Source organism: Phoca vitulina, unplaced genomic scaffold (assembly GCF_004348235.1).
Source record: "Phoca vitulina isolate PV1807 unplaced genomic scaffold, GSC_HSeal_1.0 scaffold9, whole genome shotgun sequence".
Classification (NCBI taxonomy): domain Eukaryota; kingdom Metazoa; phylum Chordata; class Mammalia; order Carnivora; family Phocidae; genus Phoca; species Phoca vitulina.
In genome coordinates this window covers 26,469,124-26,490,696 of record NW_022589712.1, presented here as the reverse complement: position 1 = coordinate 26,490,696, position 21,573 = coordinate 26,469,124, and the positions used below count along the sequence as shown (strand labels likewise).

General features: G+C 40.1%; 1 protein-coding gene across 1 annotated transcript in view; it reads left to right on the top strand.

Annotated features, from left to right (window-relative positions):
- The window catches only part of ARFGEF3 (ARFGEF family member 3), a 165,562-nt gene that overhangs the window by 29,114 nt on the left and 114,875 nt on the right, over positions 1-21,573 (top strand). Inside the window, exons 3-4 of the mRNA XM_032407797.1 lie at positions 15,416-15,497; positions 18,478-18,609. Of these exons, the coding sequence (XP_032263688.1) occupies positions 15,416-15,497; positions 18,478-18,609 (214 nt within the window). The remainder of the gene's footprint in view (positions 1-15,415; positions 15,498-18,477; positions 18,610-21,573) is intronic.

Genomic DNA, 21,573 nt, shown 5'->3' with positions numbered 1-21,573 from the left:
AAAAGCCTAGAAAATGTAATTCTTGACATACAATGCCATGTTACTTGAACTATTCATAGGTTTCATTACATCCATACTTTATAGATGAGGACACTGAGGCATGGAGCAGCTAGGACTTGCCTAGGGTTAATCAGTAATAACTTGTAAAGTCTGGACTCCCACCCTTGACAGCTGGATGCAAAAGCCAGATCATCTAGAGATAATAAATCTTAACATTGGTTTATTTTCTTTTGAATGTATGTCGTGAAAATTAGGTCACAAGGTATGTAATGTTTTGCAACTTGCTACTTTCACTTAGTATTGAAAACAATATTCAAGTGCCACTAGGCGTTCTTTAAAAACATTTTGAAGGCTATTAAAATTCCATCCAATTGATGTACCATAGGAAAAATCACTTTAATATTTCCCTCATTGTTCTAACAATTGATCAAAAATTGGCATAAAATGCTGGGGAGCTCCTCTTCTTTGAAGGTATAGTCCAGTTTTAAAATTTAGTATGCCATTGTAATATTAGTAAGGCAGTTCACTTGCTTAGTAGCTTTCACCACCTTCATTACCAGTTGATCGTGAGCCAAGAAAGGTGAATACATTTCCCCCCACAGTTATTTAACAATATCCCTAACCACCTGTGTCACCAGCTACACTATCCTATAGGGTGGAGGAGGCCCTAACCCTGCCAGGAGGGGCTCTAGAAATGCGAGTAGGGTCTAGCAGAAGCATGGAGGAAAGTAGCATTTGTAAAGATGGATGGATGTGTAAATAGAGAGGACATGAGGTTTAAAAGCACTGAGCGTGACTTTGATGAACGATTGTTAGACTTGAATGGTACAGTCTATCTTGACACTGGAGATTAAGCTTTAATGTATTGTTCTTGGCCTTTCCCTGTATTCAAACTAGCCAGATGCTTAGCTTTTACATCTTGCACTAAATTTGACAATTTAATGCTGAAAATTTTATTGGTGTAGATAAAAAGTCAATAAAAGAATAGAGGATACAGATTTTTCTATTTTCTGTGACCTATAGGCCTATACATTTTATATCTGAGTGTGCCACTCAGATGGAACCAGTTCTCAGATGTACCTGGCCTGAGAAAAGTGGAGATTATTGCACTGGCTTTCCATGTGCTGGGTTGTTTTGGGGGAGAACATAGGTCAGCTGGAAAATAAAAAAATTTTCATTACTTTGGTTAATTTGCAGGGATGCCTGTGCTTGTCTCCATATTGTAGATGCCTTTCTCCTCTGCTTTTAGCTTTTGCTTCCTCATGATGGAGAGGTAGCACGCTGCTAGGAAAGAGAGAAGACTTTTGTGTCACGTAGTCCTTATATTTGAATCTGGACTCATCCATTTACCAGTTCTGTGAATGGGTACATGACTTTGGGAGCCTCCATGACTTGAACTGAAAAATGAACTCAATAATGCCCACCATCCAAGTTCTCATGAGGATTAAATGAGTTCTAACATAATGGGAAAGTTCCCAGCTCATAGCCTCCTCTGATGGATGGGCTTACCACTTCTTCTTTCCACATCTCCTCCTCTAGAGCCATGATCAAAGTGTTCCTTGTTTTTCCTGTTTTAACAGTAGGGTTAAGCTTCTAATGGGACCTAATGCTGTATAGTAGCTGGGTGACATGGGACAAAGTACTTACCATCTCTGAGTCTGTTAGCTCATTGATCATGAGGAAATAATCAGTTTTGTAAGTACTCAATTAAATGAGATCATATATGTATGACCAGTCCTTATGCCTGGTACAGAGCGGGCACTCAGTGACTGGTAGGTCCTAGTACTGATGGACATGTCTCTGAAAGACAGCTTTCCTTCTGCCATCTTTCTATGCATCACAGCTTCTGTGACTTCTTTGCTAGCATCCTTTCTTCTCCTCATTCACTGGCTGGAGGGATTTTTCTGAGCTCTGTCCTTCTGCTGTCCTTCTTCTTGTACTTTGCCTTGGAAGTTTCAAGCACTTCCAAGACTTCAGCTACCACTTGAAGATGGATAGCTTCTAATTCCTGAGCTCCAAACCAGTACATCCAGTTTTCTACTTACCAACACTTAGATGCCCAAAGGAACCTGAAACTCAAAATATATAAAATACAGTTATTATTCTTCCCATTTCCATCCTCAAAACTGTTCTTTCAGTAGGTCCTCTCTACTCCACTTCTGTGCTATCTCTAGGTTCCGTTTCTTCCTTTCCATTCCTGAATATGGCCTAACTGCATTGTACTTTTAGCACTGGGGCCTTATAACAGTGTAGTCCCTTCCTCCAGGCTTTGCTGCCTCCAGTAAAAAATGATGACAACAACAAAACTATAGTAACAAGACAGTGGTGACAGTGAGAAAAAGTACCATGAAAATAATAATTTGTTGAGTATGTGCAACATGCTAAACACTATCATACCACCCTAAGTCCTGGGAGAAGTGGTACCCTTCTCTGGGCTCATGTTGTAGAGGCCCCATTCTTGTCCTCTCCAAGGTAGAGGGAACATTCCCACCCAGAGCCCACCCCATCCCCTCAGCTCTTGCTCTGGGCACTTGAGACCTCAGAATTCCCTACTTAGACTATGCTGAGCCTCCTTCCAAAAACTGCATATGGACCTCTTTCCTGGCTTTATCTTGTCCAGAAAGCAGATAAATGGTGCCATAGGTGTCTACATATCTAGGCCCAAGGGCTGACTAAACAGCAGCTATTTGCATAGTTTGTAGTCTGAGACCCATGCCATGAGACCCTTGTGGGGTAGGACTGAGCCAGGGGTAGGAAGAGAAGGGGGTTGGGCCAGGAATCTTCAGGAGTGCTGTAAATGTTAGAATGGGAAATCAAGAACTTTTCTAATGTAGCTTTTTATCGAATAATTGTAATACTTCTCCAGGTAGGTAATATTAGATCCATATATAAAGTGAGAGTTGCAGAGGTTAAATACTTAGTGTACAGATTATAATTGGCAGAGTCTGAATTTGATGCAGATTAGTTGGACTCCAGAATTTTATTCCATGATTGTCTGTCCATTCCCTACATTGTAGCCAGAGTTCCATTTTGTAGAAAACGTCTGGGGTCACATTGTTCCCTGGATTAAAAATCTTCCATTAGCTCCTCATTTTCAACTGGCTTAAGGCCAGTTTCTCTGGGATACCATGCAAAGACCCTTCAAAAGCTGCCTCAAATCTACCCTGCCAAACTCCTTTCTCATCAGTCTTCCCACTATGACTTATCTGGTCATAATGAACCCACTCTGTCCCTTTGTACCTACAGCCTCAGTTGGGTATGTCTTTCCCACTTCTTTCCCTGGCTTACCAAGTCCAATACTACACTCCCAATTTCAAGGCCAAATGAATATCACCTTGTCCATGAAGACACTTGAATTTTTCTAGAGATAGGATCTCTCCTATTCCTGTTATACATTCATGGTTGATTGTTTATACCTTAATAAAGTGTGCATTGCTTTATTACCTATGTTTTTATATTGTCCTGTGTCTGTTACTTCCCTGAGGCTGTGGCTTCCACATGGACATGAACTGGCTATCTTATCATTATAGGCCTATGTTTTCATACAAATTCTGGACATATATAGTAGGCTAGATATTTATTTTTTTAAGAAAGACCCTTTTATTACTAAGAATCTTATGTACTTTTCACAAGTGCATTATTAACAATTGAGGAATACAAATTTTAGTTCTGACAGTTGTGCTGATCTGCTAATGGACTAGTTTTTTAAGGCATTTTGACATCACAGCTGGCAATTTCTATTTAACAGGAAAATGCTACTTTACTTTTAGCCCTATAATTTCACTATCATGGCATTTAAGTGGTGAGAAGTCATTATTAAAAAATGTGTATATCTATATTACTTGTGAACTTTAACAGGCCAGTGAGTTCTGAATAAAGCCTAAATCACAGTTTTGTCTCAATGTGACTAGTTTAGTTTTGCCTTTTTAAGTTACCTGTGTTTAATTACATAGACTTTTCTGAAAGATATTTATACCATTAATTGTTATTTTTCAAGAGGTAGCTACCTGTTTGCATAAAGTTGTCAGCACATAAAAAAGATTATGTTGTGGTATTGTCCAGATACCTTTTCTTCTTCCCTAAGATTTGAATATTTGAGTTAGAAATCCTTTCTGTTTTGGTGGTTTATTGCTTTTTGCCTCTTCATGACAGAGATTCTGGGCAGAGTCCTACCTCTTCATTGCCAGCTGGAACACTTCCATCGTAAAAAATCATTAAGTAACAAAATGCATGTGGTTCCATGTTATGGCACAGGGCAGAACCATTCCCGTAGGCAGGTTTCATGCTATTGGTATATTTACATGCTAAGCCTGAAAGTTTAATTTTAAACTTTAAGTTTAACCTGCCCTAGAAAGAAGCAAAATGAAACTAAGCATACTTATTTTAGATTACATGACTAAGGTAATTATATTTGAGGGTCATAAGCAAGCCTATTTTCAGTCAAAAAGACGTTAGGGCGAAGAAAGAATTCAGGAAGTGTTTGAAGGATAGTAAAGGAATGTCTTAGAGGAAAGAGAAGAGAAGCTATTGCAGGAATATGGCCTAGTTTTTGATAAAGAGGGAAGGGTGGTGACTTGACAGAGTATGAGAAGTTGGCACAGCAGAAGCTCAGGAAGGATTAGATGAAAGCTGTTACGGGAAACATGGCCATTCAGGGTCCCGGACCAAAAGCTTTGAAGGAAAATAAGAGGGTGTTTTTCCCTGGGCTAGTTTCCCTTTTATTTCTAAAGGTAATATATTCTTGAAAATTTTTTAAATGTAGAAACATATAGTAATAAAACCAAGATCATCTATATTCCCAAAAGGCAGTGAGAGATTCTGGATATGTTCTGAGGAATTTCTTACCAGCCTCTCTCTCTCCTCCACCCATTCTATAATTGTATGTAATGGTTTATTTAAGAGGGGGGCCATGACATGGTATATATATTCTCCATTGCATTTTCATTTTTAAATTTTTTGGCATAAGATTTCAAAGCACTTTCCTGTGTCAATGAAAACTTTCCAGAATACTTTTAATTATTGTCTATTATTCCCTTCTATAAATGTGCCATGATTTCTTTAACCTTATTTACATTATAAATAAATAAAATGACAGTAAAAAGTCTTTGCATCTAAATCTTTGCTACGTGTATAATGATTTCTTTAGAAAGGTTTCATGGAGTAGAAAATCCTTGGCGAAACATATTCACATTTGTAAGCTCTTGATAGCTATTGACAAATTATTTTTTATGGAAGTCTTAAAGAATAAACCTTTACGTGGTGCCACAAGAAAGGTTATATGAGGAATTGCTAAGCGTGTTGATGGAGGTGAGAAAGAGTTTACAGTGTTTCACAGTGGAAAAATATACAAGTCAGTGGGTAAATGGTTGATGTGGGAGATAATGTGAGCAAATGTAAGGTTGGATTGGCAATGGACAGGAAGAAAGGAGGCTGGGCTGTTTGTTTGTTTGTTTGTTTTTCACAAAAGGTCCTTCACAGGCTTACTGGGTGTAAAATGCTTAACCCAGTCTTGGAACAGGGTTTGAGAGCGACAAATGGTAGCGGTTAAGGTCATCTGCTGTGGAGAAGCTTGGGTTCACGGCTCCCGTTGCTGTTCAACCTCTTTTCCAGGACTGAGTTTTCCTCTCTTATCCTCTTGCCCCTCATCGATAAATGCCCGTACTTTTTGTCCCTCTTAATTGGGCTGGCATGAAGCTTAAAGTGTAGATCATGTGTCTAAGCTCTTAAAGTGGTGCCTGGCACACTGAAGGCTTTAATAAATGGCATTTCTATACTTGCGTGGCTCCTCTCCCGTGTATCAATTAGGGATCATCTGGTTGACAGTGACAGAACACTCAAGCCAAAGAAACAAGCCACTATGTTGTGTCCAGTACAGCGTTTGTGTCCGGTGGAAGGAGAAGGCCACTTGCTTTGATCTTTTCATTGGACTCGCTCATCGTTATAGGCTCAGCTGACCTTAATAGCCCTGATGCTAACACTTCTCAGGTATTTTCCTTCTTTTTGATGATCAGAAGGTGAATTGACATTTGCCCCTATCTTGGACAGGAATGATGGCTGCTTTTCCCTCTGTAATGCCCTGAACATAATAAATGCTCAATAGTTATAGAAAAAATGAATTCCAGAGCAGCCTCCCTTATGATTAGTGTGGACTTCATGTCTCTTTTTCTCAGAAATTAAAAAAAAAAAAAACTTCAGTGTTTTTCTACTTAATTACACAGAATGTATATCTTATGGCAGAAGTATTAATATTGATAAACCCAGATTATAGGGAAAATATCAAGCCATGATGTGTCTTTAATTTTTTTCCAAAGATAAATAAGGTCTGAGATGTCATGTACAGCATGGTGACTACAGTTAACAACACTGTTGTATATTTGAAAGTTGCTAAGAGAGTCCTCTTCAAAGTTCTCATCACAAGACAAAAAATGTAACTATGTGAGGTGTTAGATGTTAACTAAACTTATTGTGGCAATCATTTTGCAGTATACACATATATCAAATCATTATGTTGTACACCTAAAACTAATATGTTATAGGTCATTAAGTCTCAGTAAAACTGGAAAAAGGTATTTTCAGAATGAATAAAAATGCACTCACCTTTATGAACTGTTTTCTTGATATTTAATGTTCTGTAGTTTTTAAATACTGTAAGAATATTAGATGAAAACTTTGAAATGAAAAAGGTAAATGGGTTTACCATTGTCCCATCACAAGAATGTAACAGGATATTTTTTGTGTTTATGTTACTTTCTTCTTTTTTATTTTATTTTATTATGTTATGTTAATCACCATATATTCCATCATTAGTTGTTGATGTAGTGTTCCATGATTCATTGTTTGCGTGTAACACCCAGTGCTCCCTTCAATACATGTCATCTTTTTTTTTTTTTTTAAATGTTTTATTTATTTATTCATGAGAGTCAGAGAGAGAGAGAGAGGCAAAGGCAGAGGGAGAAGCAGGCTCCCCGCCCAGCAGGGAGCCCGATGCGGGACTCGATCCCAGGACCCCGGGATCATGACCTGAGCCGAAGGCAGACGCTTAACCATCTGAGCCACCCAGGCACCCTCAATACATGCCATCTTTAATACCCATCACCAGGCTAACCCATCCCCCCACCCCCCTCCCCTCTAGAACCTTCAGTTTGTTTCTCAGAGTCCATAGTCTCTCATTTTTCACCTCCCCCTCCGATTCCCCCCTTCATTTTTCCCTTCTTACTATCTTCTTTTTTTTTTTTTTTTTTTTTTACATATAATGTATTATTTGTTTCAGAGGTACAGGTCTGTGATTCATCAGTCTTACACAATTCACAGCGCTCACCACAGCACATACCCTCCCCAGTGTCTATCACCCAGCCACCCATCCCTCTCACCCCTGCCACTCCAGCAACCCTTAATTTGTTTCCTGAGATTAAGAATTCCTCATATCAGTGAGATCATGTGATACATGTCTTTCTCTGACTTATTTCGCTTAGCATAATACCCTCTAGTTCCATCCACGTCATTGCAAATGGCAAGATTCCGGGGTTTTTTTGATGGCTGCATAATATTCCATTGTGTGTATGTGTGTGTGTGTGTGTGTGTGTGTGTGTGTGTGTATATATATATATATATATATATATATATATATATATATACCACATCTTCTTTATCCATTCATCTGTTGATGGACATCTAGGTTCTTTCCATTGTTTGGCTATTGTGGACATTGCTGCTATAAACATTGGGGTACACGTACTCCTTCGGATCACTACATTTGTATCTTTGGGGTAAATGCCCAGTAGTGCAATTGCTGGGTCATAGGGTAGCTCTATTTTCAACTTTTTGAGGAACCTCCATAGTGTTTTCCAGAGTTGAATTGCCTTCTTTTATTAAAAAAAAAAAGAAATGTGAAGAAAATAAACTTGTCTCTTATATGTTAGAAAAATATGGTTTTCAAGGTAAATTCTAGAGTTTGAACAAATTTAACCTACCTCCATACATATACCCATCTACTATAGAGTAGGCGCCATTAGACCTATCAGATAACAAAGGTAAAATCCAGATAGTAATATAGCTTGAAGTCAGGCATCATGATGCCCCCAGCTTTGGTTTTCTTTTTCAACATTCCCCTGGCGATTTGAGGTCTTTTCTGGTTCCATACAAATTTTAGGATTGTTTGTTCCAGCTCTGTGAAAGATGCCAATGGTATTTTGATAGGGAAGGCATTGAAAGTGTAGATTGCTCTGGGCAGCATAGACATTTTAACAAAGTTTATTCTTCCGATCCATGAGCTTGGAATGTTTTTCCATCTCTTTGTGTCTTCCTCAATTTCTTTCATAAGTGTTCTGTAGTTTGTAGAGTATAGATCCTTTACCTCTTTGGTTAGGTTCATTCCTAGGTATCTTACGGTTTTTGGTGCTATTGTAAATGGAATACGACCCAGCAATTGCCCTGCTAGGTATTTACCCCAAAGATACAGATGTAGTGAAAAGAAGGGGCATATGCACCCCAGTGTTCGTAGCAGGAATGGAATATTACTCAGCCATCAGAGAAGATGAATACCTAACCATTTGCATCAACATGGATGGAACTGGAGGGGATTATGCTAAGTGAAATAAGTCAAGCAGAGAAAGACAGTTATCATATGATTTCACTCATATGTGGAACATAAGGAGTAGCACGGAGGACCATAGGGGAAGGGAGGGAAAACTAAATGGGAAGAAATCAGAGAGGGAGATGAACCATGAGAAACTCTGGACTCCAAACTGAGGGTTACAGAAGGGAGGGAGGTGAGGGGATGGGGTAGCTGGGTGATGGGTATTAAGGAGGGCACGTGTTGTGATGAGCACTGGGTGTTATATGCAACTAATGGATCATTGAACACTACATCAAAAACTAATGATGTACTCTATGTTGCCTAACTGAACATAATAAAAAAATTTTAAAAAAATAAAACTAAATTTAAAAAAATCCAGATTGTATTTACAAGTTTTCAGATGATTGATAAGCCTACTTAATTGCCTGTAGCTGTCCTTTCATTACAAAAACAAATCAATTAACATAGTGTGGCCCATCATGTAAATGGAGGCTTTCTTTATGGACAAGAGGACAGCAGGTATAATTGCTATAAAGATAAAGAATACATGGACTATAATGGGGCACCTGGGTGGCTTAGTCAGTTAAACGTGCAACTCTTGAATTTGGCTCAGGTCATGATCTCAGGGTCATGAGATCAAGCCCTGCATTGGGCTCCATGCTGGGCGTGGAGCCTGCTGAAGATTCTCTCTCCCCCTCTCCCTCTGCCAACCTCCCTTCTCCCCCCCCCCCCCCGCCCACAGCCAGCCACCCCTGTGTGTGTGTGTGTGTGTGTGCTCTCTCTCAAAAAAATAAAATAAGAATACATGGACTGTCAATGTGAGTACCAGTAAGAAATGGGAGGAAATTAGTTCCATATTTAATATTTTGCCTGTATACAAGCAAAGGCACTCACCTTTTGGGGCTGAACAGAAGGAAACAAAATGATGGTTATTTTGATAAGGAGCCAGTGGCTTTATGGCTTTAAAAAATATTTTGTTCAGACTATGCAAGTATATTCTGGAGTTATTATATAAAAATTGATACAAATAGAAAGTATAAAAAACAAGATTCCCCCATGCCACTGTCTGAAAACACCCATCGTCAACGTTCAGCTCACTCTCTCGGAGAGTACCCTACTTGACTTTCATTGCTACCTATCCCTCTGTACTATTTGAATGTTTTTAGGTACATGTAAATCTTTTATAATAAAATGATAGTGAAAATATATATTTTGAGAGAAAATATGAACATAACCATATTATTTGGGATTTTAAAAATAGATTCAATCATATAATATTGGGCGCCTGGGTGGCTCAGATGGTTAAGCATCTGCCTTCGGCTCAGGTCATGATCTCAGGGTCCTGGGATCGAGTCCCGCATCAGGCTCCCTGCTCCTTGGGAGCCTGCTTCTCCCTCTGCCTCTCTCTCTCTCTCTCTCTCTGTCTCTCATGAATAAATAAATAAAATCTTTAAAAAAAAAAAGAAAAAAGAAATAAATCATATAAAATTGCTGATATTCAACCCCTTCCAACCTGCAAAAATGGCAATTTCATGTGCTCAACTTAACAATTGCAGTAGGCTTGCTAGGAAATCTTGAAAGCCTGCAGGAGAGAAGGAATTTTCTGTTGTTCATAGTTGCATTCGTAGAGCCTAAAAAAGTTCCTGGAAGGTGAATCTTATCTTTGTTATGAAATATAAAAGGATTGATACTGATAAAAATAATTTTGTGAAAGTAGAAATAAAAATCATAATACAGTGGAAACCTTTTTAACACCACAGAGAAGGTCAATTAAGGAACCATTTCAATTCCAGTTGGTTCAATAGAATTGGCTCTGGCGAAGCTTAGTCAATGAAAATTCATCAGTGTTGATACAAACTGTTTACAGCCTGTCTTCATAAACACAAATAATAAAGTCCCAAGTGTCACACAAGGGGGGAGGGGAAGCGGTGAAAAACCTCCTGAACTCAAATTAGGAAGGTCTGTGGCTACTAGGAAAAGTAGATGGCTGTAGCCTAAACTCAGCAACTGGTTTTAAAGCCACATTTTCCCATTCATCCAAACTGTGTATACCTTTTCATAACTACATACCCACTGTCAGTATAATGCATTGCTTCATCAGTGGTCACTCAAAATAAGATGATTTACATTACTTGTTTGATGCCTGTCCCTAGTCTTTTAACCTTGGAGACCTTTGAACTGCTGTTTTTTAAAGCCACGTGTCTGCCACAGTTGGTGGGGAGCTGTCTGCTGGTGAAGGCATTGTGGAGGCCTAGGCTATGGGTTTTGAAGATGGTCCAAGTTTAAATCACAGCTGTTTCATTTACAAACATGGGACCTTGGACAAGTAATCTAATATTTCTTTGTCTTGTCGACAATTCAATCTCTACTTTAAAAAGTTGTAATTAAATAAAATAGGAGAGCTGAACATGTGATCAGGGACATTTGCACATAGGTGCCTCTGATTTTCAGCCAGAGCCATGGTTATCATATGAAGCATTTCAGACCGTTATTGAATAAATGGCTCAGATCCTAGAATCCTAGAATTGGAGAGTGTCGGCAGACCTTACAGATCTAGAGTCTCTGTGTGCTTTCCCATGTGGTTCATCAAAGAGTAATCAGCCCAACATTCAGGAATTGATTTGGTTTTACTTGAAGTTCATATTGAAGTTGGTATTGAAAGCTAGTTTTTGGTAAATCCTAACTTTCCCCCATTCACCTATTTTCATTTCCCTGTGTTCATTGCTATCTTCCAGCTCAGTAAAGTTGGTCTTGCAACACAGTAAAGGAAACAGATTTAGTCTCCTTGACACAACCAGACACAGTGTCACGGGATGATGTCCTCCTCATGCATATTCAACACTGCCGATTCTTCTTCTTTAAGAAATAATCGCATGTCAGGACATGAAACCTGAGGCCACTGCCCTTATTTAATTAAGCAAGAGGGAACTTGCACATGCATGTGCATAAAAAATAATCACTTAATGTAACTGAAAATTGATATCTGGTATGCCCTTTTCCCAATGAGGCAGCATCTAGAAAGATCAAAAGATGATTTATTCTAATATGTTATGTGCAAAGGGGACTGGTGTGTGTCACCTTGCAACTTCATTATAAATGTCATCCTGAGACCCAATTAACAGGCCTGTTATTCTCTTTCATTAAAATCTCTTAAAAAGAAAAAAAAGTAAGGCAGCAGAGTTGTTATGATACCACAGAGCAAGCGATGAAATCAGTTGTGCCTATGAGCTTCTTTCATTTCCCATGTGTTCATTTCCTGTTGAAGTCAGGAGCTGGGGCTTGTGATGCTAATCTAGGGCACTGCTGGGTCTGAGGGGAGAAGAGACCTTGGATCCTGAAGAGTCATCACACACACACACACACACACACACACACACACACACACAGCTCCCTCTCTGCCCCAGGGCTCAGCATAACATCACTTCAAAGTCTATCCTTCTGGAACTTAAGCCCAGTCAGGGAACATGTCCCTCTTCTCTGACCCATCAAAATTTCCACCATGTTGGGCAAGGTCCTTTCCCTTGAGGTCAGGGGCTTTTAACTTGGGATCCATATGAAGTTGGCATTTGGGGGGTCATGAGTCCCCTGAAATGATTTCTGCACTTCCCTAGGAAGAGGGTCGTGTGCCAGATATTTTATGTTCATGATCCAGAAAAGGTTAAGAAACAGATCTATCCTAATTTTGCTTTGATATTTTGAGACCAAAGGGTGTTGGAAGGAACTTGGTCTTGGGGGTCAGATGGATTTCCATTTGGATTGTCTTCAGTAGATTTTAGCTGTGTAGCCTTGGGTGGGCTACAGAACCTCTCTGAACCTCCAGTTTCTCAAATGTAAAACAGGGTAAAAATGCCTATTTTAAGGTTGAAGTGACAGGTACACTAAACAAAGAAATAAGTGCTAATTTTATTTTTTTCTTTCTTTCCTTGAATGAAATGAAAGCAAGTGTCTGTTCAGTTGTGTTTTTGGCCAGATTTTTCTGAGCATCCGTGATGGTGTCTTGCTGGTGCTCAAATGTTGGTTGAATAGATGGTTGGAATGATGGAGTGCCTTGGCTTAGATGAAATTTCTGTCAGCTTTCTCAAAACACTTATTTTTCTAAGAGAGATCTTGGTTCTGTAAGATCACCCTCTAGGAGAGAGCCTGGTTTTGTCAAAACCCTCCCAGGACAATTAGCTCCATGTCCTGTACAAAATCTTTCTACATACTATGTGACAAGATTAGATCTTATTATCCTGTGCAGGAAATCATGATCTGTGCTGCCCTTGTCAATATCAGGACTGGGCACACTATAGCCTGTAGGCCAAATCTGGCTTATTGCCTGTTTTTGTAAATAAAGTTTTATTGGGACATAGCCATGCTTATTGATTTATGTATTGTCTATAACTGCTCTTGAGCTATGGCAGAGTTGAGTGCTTAGGACAGAGACAACGTGGACAGAAAACCTAAAATATTTATTACCTGCCTCTCTATGGAAAAAGTTTGCCAACCCCTGATATATTATTTTACTCCTTCCTGCAACCCTGCCAGTTTGGTCATCAGATGCCCTTTTTATGGATTGGGAAGTAAGACCCAACAAAGTTAAGTATCTTGACTGAGATCATGCAATTTATAGTAAGGGTTTGAATCCAGGTCTATGTGGTTCCATAGCCCATGTTCTTTCCACTGATCACTGAAACCTTTCAATTCAGCCCACATTTAGGTGAACCACTTACATGTTTCAGTCCTGTCCGGTGACCATGACTAGCACAGGGAGCAGGCCGTTCAGTGATGTCCCCTAGAATCCTGGTGCAACCTGGTGGCCCTGGCATTTGTCCACAACCTGGCTGAGGTCTGCAGTACAAATTGTGTGAATGTGGAAGTAGATGAGAAAATGGAATGAGGATTTCAAGGACTGTTTCTGAAGACAGCAGGGCGATATGAGTCTGCAGTTGTTTATATGCAAACATAATACTGCTTCCCAAGGGTCGGGAGGTTCAGCATTTCCAGAGTATCCTTGTGGCTGCTGAATGTGGCCTCCGCTCTTGTTTGGTGCCCTTGGTGGGTAATGTGTGCTACCTGTGCATTTTCAGCCCAGGGCCGTTTAGCAGAGACTTTCCTTCCTTCAGGCTGTAAGACCGCGAGGGTTTGGGGCCTCCATACTTGCTCATTGGTATTGCGCCTTCACTGGCCCATCTGACTCCAAATGTGAGCTGAAAGTTCTTTCCCAATGAATGAATCCTGTTGGAAATTTGATGGCTTCAAGGGTTTACAGATGAGCTTCTATGGTTCTTCTGTTAATACTCCATCTGCCTGTTATTTCTACTGCTCAACATTCACCCTTCCAGTTAATTTTTCCGGCTTATAAACTGGTTCTGATTAAAACAAAAGAAAAAAACAACAACAACTTGGCAACAATCAGCTACTCCTGCTTTAATTGACTGCATAGCCGTGTTTGCCTTGTAATGGTAGTTAAACTGCCAATAAGGATATGGTGACAAAATTTCAGCCCCCCAGCTGGAAGAGCACAGTTGCGTGATTTATCCATCTGTCGCAGGATGTGTCTAATGAAAAATGGCTGCAGTGTTAATCGATTGTCACGTAAAAATGGCCACTGTAGCATTGGGTTGGTGAGGGGAGGGGTGAGAAGGCCTGGGAAGGCTAATGTTCTCTCTGATGGAGTCTGTCTTTGTTCTGTCTTTGTGGCCAGCATGAGGGAGGGTCTGTGACTCTTGCTTCATCTGTCATGGAGCTGCTATGGAGGATCCAAAGAAAAGCAGCAGAGCTGCAGGGTGGATAGGAAGGAATCAGAGCTATAATTAACTTTCTGTTTCATTGTGTTCTACAACAGTGACCCTTATTTCTCCAAAGACGAAGTCCTGTAGTCTCACCCTGTAGCTTTCATACTCCATGAATCTTTCAGTTTATGCTGAAAATATAAAACAGATAAAAATGAGGTTGCTGTGGTTTAAAGGGGGAGGCGGGAACCTGGTAGAATTAAGTAACATTCCATTTGTTGTGCCAGTGTAGCTCCATGGGGAAATAATAGGTTGATTAAAATTCTTGGATATTGTTTAATTATTTAGAGTGAATGTTCTAACAGAAAGATGATTTTTTTATAGCTCTTTTGGTTTATTCCTAACATATTTTAGTGCCCAGTTATTTTTTTAAGCTTTACAATATCCAGGTACCTCCCCACATATTTCTTTTTCACCTCTCCCATGGTACCACGTACTTCCCATTCGTCAAAGCTGCTGATATTTATATTTCTGTCTTGGAAACATGTTTATTAGGAACCCATCACAATACTCAGCTCTACCTGATGGAGACTAAAAAACAAATTTAAAAATTATAAATGATTGTTGAACATTTTGAATTGGAGAGAAACTGACAAGTTAATAGAATTTCAATTTATATTGACGAGGCAGAGTAGTGGTGGTGATGCATTCCCTTTGTACGTGAGAGAGAGGTATGAACAAGGCATTGAAATCTATATAAATGGTGCTTTCTCGAGTAGCTCACCCCAGATACTGGGTACAGCAATTATATTTAGGAAAGAGCAAGGCACGTGCGTGCATGGACTGGTGAGAGTCCCGCCACATGTAATAATTTGTGCATCAAAACAATTGGTTGAGGGTCCTTGTGTTGGCTCTTCCTGGGGCCAAGGCAAGTGCTGATATGCTATCATTTCAGCACAGATTTTTTTTGCTGTGTTTTTTTTAAGTCCATGTGCATTTTTATTACCGGTTATAGTTTTTATGTATGTGTGTCACACCATTTGGGAGTGGGTGTGCATAAGGCTTGTATCACTTGACTGTCAGCTTTGCTGAGCTCATATGTTGTCCTTATTTATGTGTTTGCCAGGGAGAAATGCTTGCTTCCTCTCCAGTTGGCTCTGGAATCCAAGAATGTGAAACTGGCCCAACATGCCTTGGCAGGAATACAGGTATGGCTCTCACTGGGCACAACCAGGTGGCAGAAATTGACGGGCTACTTTGGCATTGAAAGAGCAAATACTTAACATTTTTAAATACTAGCTGTTTAAAGACCTGGACCACAATTTGATTGAACTAGGTGATAACCATAGAGGACAACAGAATTTTCTTATATTTACCAGCATTTCTCTGGGCATAGCATTAGCTTGTTGAGTGTTTGTCATCTGACACTGATTCCCAGCTAAGCTCACACAGAAATTAAGTATTTGGAGGAATGTCCAAGTTTAGGAGGGCAAAAGATCCCTAGAGAGACACCTCAAGTTCTGTACCAATCAAAATCTTGTATACATCCAACATCTTTGTTCTGTGTAGGAGAATTAATAGTAAACCGGAAAGATTTTGTCTTGTTTTCTATTTTACAGCTAGGCGGGTGAATGAATTCATGTGTTTTGTTTCCAGAGCAGGAATGGGAGGGAAAAAAAAATGGCCCAATCAGAAAAGTGAGATTGCTTGAACACTTTCTTCTCTGAGCATTTGTTCATTTGTATTTTACACCATATAGAATAGGTCTAATTCCAACAGTGCAAAGGTGATGACTATATAATATATTGACTTTTAAGTGGCTTAGTTTCTAAGTGACAACCCTGTGGGGTTTATTCAGGATGGCCATGGATTGGTGGCATTTGTAAGATGTCTTTTCACATTAGCGTGTACTACTTCATCCTTTAAGTGTCTTTCTCATACATATGAAAGAGTGAGAAGACTATGGCTCTTCTTTCTCCAGTGGATCTAAATTAGATAATGTATGTTTTAATATGCATTAGCATTAGACCTTTTTAAACATTGTCAGTGTTATTAAAAACTCTTTGCTTTCTCCAAGGTGATTGGGCTAACCGTGACTGTGAATGGGAGTTTTTTTGACCTGCTATGTATGTTCCCTTTTCTCTAGTATTGTACAGATTTCCCATTTATTTTTTTTAAGATTTATTTATTTATTTTAGAGAGGGAGAGAGAGTGCACAAGAGTGGGGGGAGAGGGAGAAAGAGAATCTTGAGCAGACTCCCCGCTGAGCATGGAGCCCAATGCAGGACTTAATCCCAGGGCCCTGAGATCATGACCTGAGCCGAAATCAAGAGTCAGCCGTTTAACTGACTGAGCCACCCAGGCGCCCCCCATTTACATTTTTAACTCCCAAACGCTCTAAGCTTACAGAACCATGCTTTCAATGGCTTGCTTTATCGTGTTAAGTCCAGTGACTTGGTGGACCGTGAGTCTTCCTCTGACCACCCTGTTACTTCCTCTGAACTTTCGCATTATTGTAGGGCTTTCCGGTCCTAACCACTTCAAGTCAAAACAAGTTTGTATATAAACTTAACTCTAGGGTGCCCAGCACGCACTGCGTGATTGTGAAAAAAAATCTCTTTTGAGAGAATGTGGACAAAATGTCAGGGAGTCCTAAGAAGGTTTGAAATACTTCTTTTCTGGATCTGCAGTGACATTCCACTAAGAGAGGGAGTCCTTACACTCTCTTTGTAGAGAGTTCAGAATTCCAAAATTTCTTCACGGCTGCAACTCTATGCTGAAGGGGACGAGGACAGATTTAACAGGGATAAATATAAAATCTTACATGAAGGTCTCAAAAATGGACAGGATGGGAAGAATAGCTTAATTGCAGCCCTTGTGAATGAGAATTAGGGATTTCAGGGTGAGTCAGCGTAGAATGTACTGTGACTTACAACTAAGCTCATTTGATCTGAGAATATAATTAAAGTTATGCATTGCTGTTTTTTGGCTTTTGGTTTTAGGCAATAAACACATTTAATTATCTCACATAACTAGAATTCTAGAGGCAGGCAGTTCTAGGTTTGGTGTGACAGCTCAGTGGTACCACCAAAGACCCCATTTCTTTTTGTCTTTCCCTTCTGCCATCTTAAACATTTTTAAGACTTTTTTTTTTAAGAGCAGTTTTAGATTTACAATAAAATTGAGAAGAAGGTACGGAAATTTCCCGTATGCCCCCTACACCCACCCATGCCTAGCCTCCCCCATTAGCACTCACCAGAATGGTACATTTTTTACCAAGGATCAACCTACAATGACCTATCTTAATCACCCAAAGTTCAGAGTGTACCTTAGGGAGCGCTCTTGGTTGCATTATTCTTTAATGTCAGACCACCCCTTAAAGTGTGACATTCACTCTGGAGGCCACATTTTAAGCAGGAGAGGATCTGTGAAGCCATCTCACACCAGGAACATTTGAAGATGCCCAAGGAGAAGAAAAGACTTAGGTGGACTTCACAGCTGACTTCTGATATTTTAGCTTAGTCCTTGTGGCTCCAGGAAAAGATGAAGGAGTAGGAGTTCTAGGGAGGGTTTTGGTACAATCTAAGACAGAACTTTATGAAAAATGAGAGTTGTCTCCTCACAGAAAAGAACTGTGAGGTGTAATATCTCCTGAGAGACCTCATGAAAGTGAACATCTTCTCATTCTGGTTTTTGTGGGGTTCATTTTCTAATGAAAAGTGCATTAAGACTTATGAGTTCATGAATACTTCTTGGGTAAATGACAGTTCATGTTAGGAAGTAAAAAGGTAAATATCTGAAAAATGAACTTGTTGTCTACAAGACCTTCTCCTTTCCTGTGACAAAGCTACGTTCGGAGAGGGCATGTGGGAATGTGGCTTTGGTAATGTGCTAGATTCCCCTGAGCACAGTCATCCCCCATCCCCCGCCACCACACAACCTGTATGGTCGCCATGTTATTTAGAATGAATTATCTAATAGCAGCAAAAAGTCTTTGCCCACACTGTTTGCAAAAGGTTTGATGCATTTTTCCTTGTTTGTTGCCACATAACATGAGTTCTTTCCGAATGGCCTCCACCTCCATGGCTCCTGAGTATGAAAAATTATCATCAGTACGTACTAAGGTACAACAGACTAAGGCAGCAGGGGAAAGCCTATCTGTGATCATTGCCTTGTGCCTTTTTACAGAAGCTTCTGTCAGAAGAGAGGTTTGTATCCATGGAAACAGACTCTGATGAGAAGCAGCTGCTCAATCAGATCCTGAACGCTGTGAAAGTGACGCCTTCCCTCAATGAAGACCTGCAGGTGGAAGTGATGAAGGTTGGTTTGACGTGGCTGCCAGTTTGCGTCACTGAGACAGGAGCAGACTGACCCCCACCCCCACCCCCACTCCCAGCCCCTCCTTGTTATCTTGGAAGTGCCTCTGCATCGTGGTCCTGCTAGCTCCCCCTTCATTTGGAATGCATGGTTATTCTTGCGTATGGTCTCCCAGGATTACCTGGATTGTTGAATAGAAATGACAACTAAGTAAAAAGAGAATTTCAGTAAATCTGTATGATTTTTGGCCTGATCCTGCATATCCAATGTTGTTAGGTAATGTATTTATCACACTTTGAGAGAATGTACATGAGTAGGTCCAGCTTAGGGTAGATATGGTCATTCTGCTGCCTGTTTATGTTAAAACAAAGCAATGACCTAATGTTTTCACATATACTAAGGCTTTAGAAATAGTCAGTTTAGGGTCAGGAAGACCATCCTTGGGAACCACATCAGAATCACATCTTTCTTGTCTATCCTCAAATTATGGGAACCTTATCTCCCACATTTCAGTTACCACTTTGGGGGATGGCATCTCTCCCTCCCCTTTCCCTTTGTTCTCCCTTTGAGGATCACCATGATTGGGAGCCCTTTATGCCGACTCTGGAATGTGTCCTATCCTGTGAATGAACAGTGAGTTGAGCCAAGAGGATGGAAATCTCTGCCCCAGAACAGCAGAGCAACCCAGCTGGAACCACTGGGCTGGCTTTTAATAATGCCATCTAGTCATTTTCTTCCTGGAGGAATAAGTATAGAGAACTATTTAAGAACAGTTGGTGTCCTATAATGGTTGATTTCTTCCTGGAAATGCACCGAAGGATTTTTGTCTTGGATAAGGGACTTCATTCCTCTGGGTTTCGGTTTCTCCATTCAGAAAAGCTGATTTCAGTCATGACGTTTTCTTAATGCCCTGGGCCTCACCATAGCCCATAGTTGGTGGGTAATTTCAGTGCAGTGACGACGACGAGCTGAGACTCTGAAGCCAGCTGATTCACTTTCTAGTTGGATGGCCTCAGGCAGATTCCTTAACCACTCTGTGCCTTGGTCTCCTCATCTGTAAAATGGGGAAATAGTAGCACCTACCCAACAGGATTGTTGCAAGGATTAAATAAGTGGTATTTGTAAAGAATTTAGCATGGTATCTGGCATAAGGCAAGTGCTTTGGAAGTGTTAACATATGCCTACTACTTCTTACCTGCTGCTGCTGAGTCATACTCTCAGTGGGTGCATCTAGGAATATTCTGTATTTTTTTGAAAGATTCTTTATTTGAGAAAGTGAGAAAGAGCATGAGTGGGGGGAAGGGCAGAGGCAGAGGGAGAAGCAGACTCCCCGCTGAGGAGGGAGCCCAACTCGGGGCTCGATCCCAGAACCCCAGGATCATGACCTGAGCCGAAAGCACATGCTTAACCGTCTGAGCCACCCAGGCGCCCCTAGCAATATTCTTAAAGTAAACATTGAGAGTCCCCGAGCCAGCTGATCTTGAAGATCTCATTCGTCTTTAACTCTCTTCAATTCTGTAATGCACAGTTTTGCCTTGTCCTCTGACATACATTTGGCAGCTGTGCATTCAGAGGAACCTAAAAGTAATCCCTTCTAGAGCTTATTTTACTTCTCCACTTCCTCCGTGCCACCGTTGAGAGAGAGAGACAAGGCCAGCTGCCACGTAACCACTTCTGTGGCTTCCAAAACCAGTTTGTTGAGTCGTTCTGGTATTACTACGTCTCCATATCCTGGAGGGTGAGCTGTTGTGTCACACAGAGACTCACACCTCACAGACTCACATTATTTGGAAATTCTCCCAGGAATATACCTTTTTGTGGAATACAGGAATTTGTATTAAAAATCAAAAGGGGATGACAGTAATAGAGCTTGAAGTCCGGAATTGTGATGCCGCCAGCTTTGCTTTTCTTTTTCAACATTCCTCTGGCTATTTGGGGTCTTTTCTGGTTCCATACAAATTTTAGGATTATTTGTTCCATTTCTTTGAAAAAAGTTGGTGGTATTTTGATGGGGATTGAAAAAAAAAATAATTTGTTGAGTGAATTGCTACTTAACAGTAAAAAAAAAAACAAATTACAACAGTAAAACCTATATAGTTGAACTTTCAAAAAAAAAAATTAAAAGGAGAAAGTACCTATTCTTCTAAAAGTCCCGGAGAAGCAGGATGTTTAATGGTTATGTCAACAGTTAACACCTGTTTTGAAGACTTAAGCGGGCTTCCTAGTTCGAGCCCAGCGGTGCCTTCTGCCAGCCTTGCGCAGGACAGGGGTCGACACATGTTAACTCTACTGGAAATCCTGGAAAGCCTATCTTAATGGACTTTCTGATGACCCTGTGATAGGCCATTGGTATTCGTCATTAATGTCTGGGAAGAAATCAGGCATTGTCAGAAAAAAAGAAAACAGTAATTTGGCCTGCCATTCTTTAAAATTAGATTTCCAAAATGCTTAAAAAGAGAAGGGCCTTTGCCCTATGCTGTTATTTTTAACCATTTAAACATTGGGATTGGGAAAAAATATTTCAGTTCACAACAAACCTAGCCTTCAACTAATTTCTTTTATAGTATACTTTTATTTTAGACAAACATTTTTAGCCAAGCAGCTAAAAGATGAATGACGGGATAACTAACTATACCTTAGAGTGATATTATTATTATTAGCATCAAGGGAACTTCAGAGCTGGTGGTCCAACTGTGAGAGCCCACAGGGGAGGGCTCCATGATCATTTCTTATTTCTGACATTTAGATTATTTGGGTATAAAGACATATCCAAATTAGAGAATTTCTGGCTTGGAAATAATAATAATGTTTATACCATTTCTCTATGCAGGAAGAATTTCTGTGGTAACTTTAGTCACCTTCAGAAGCGTGTGCCCTTTTCTCTTGGATGCTGTAATACTTATAATGGGCCAACTAAAAACTCCCAAATACATCCTTGTTTTGCTGATATCATTACCATACTAAGAT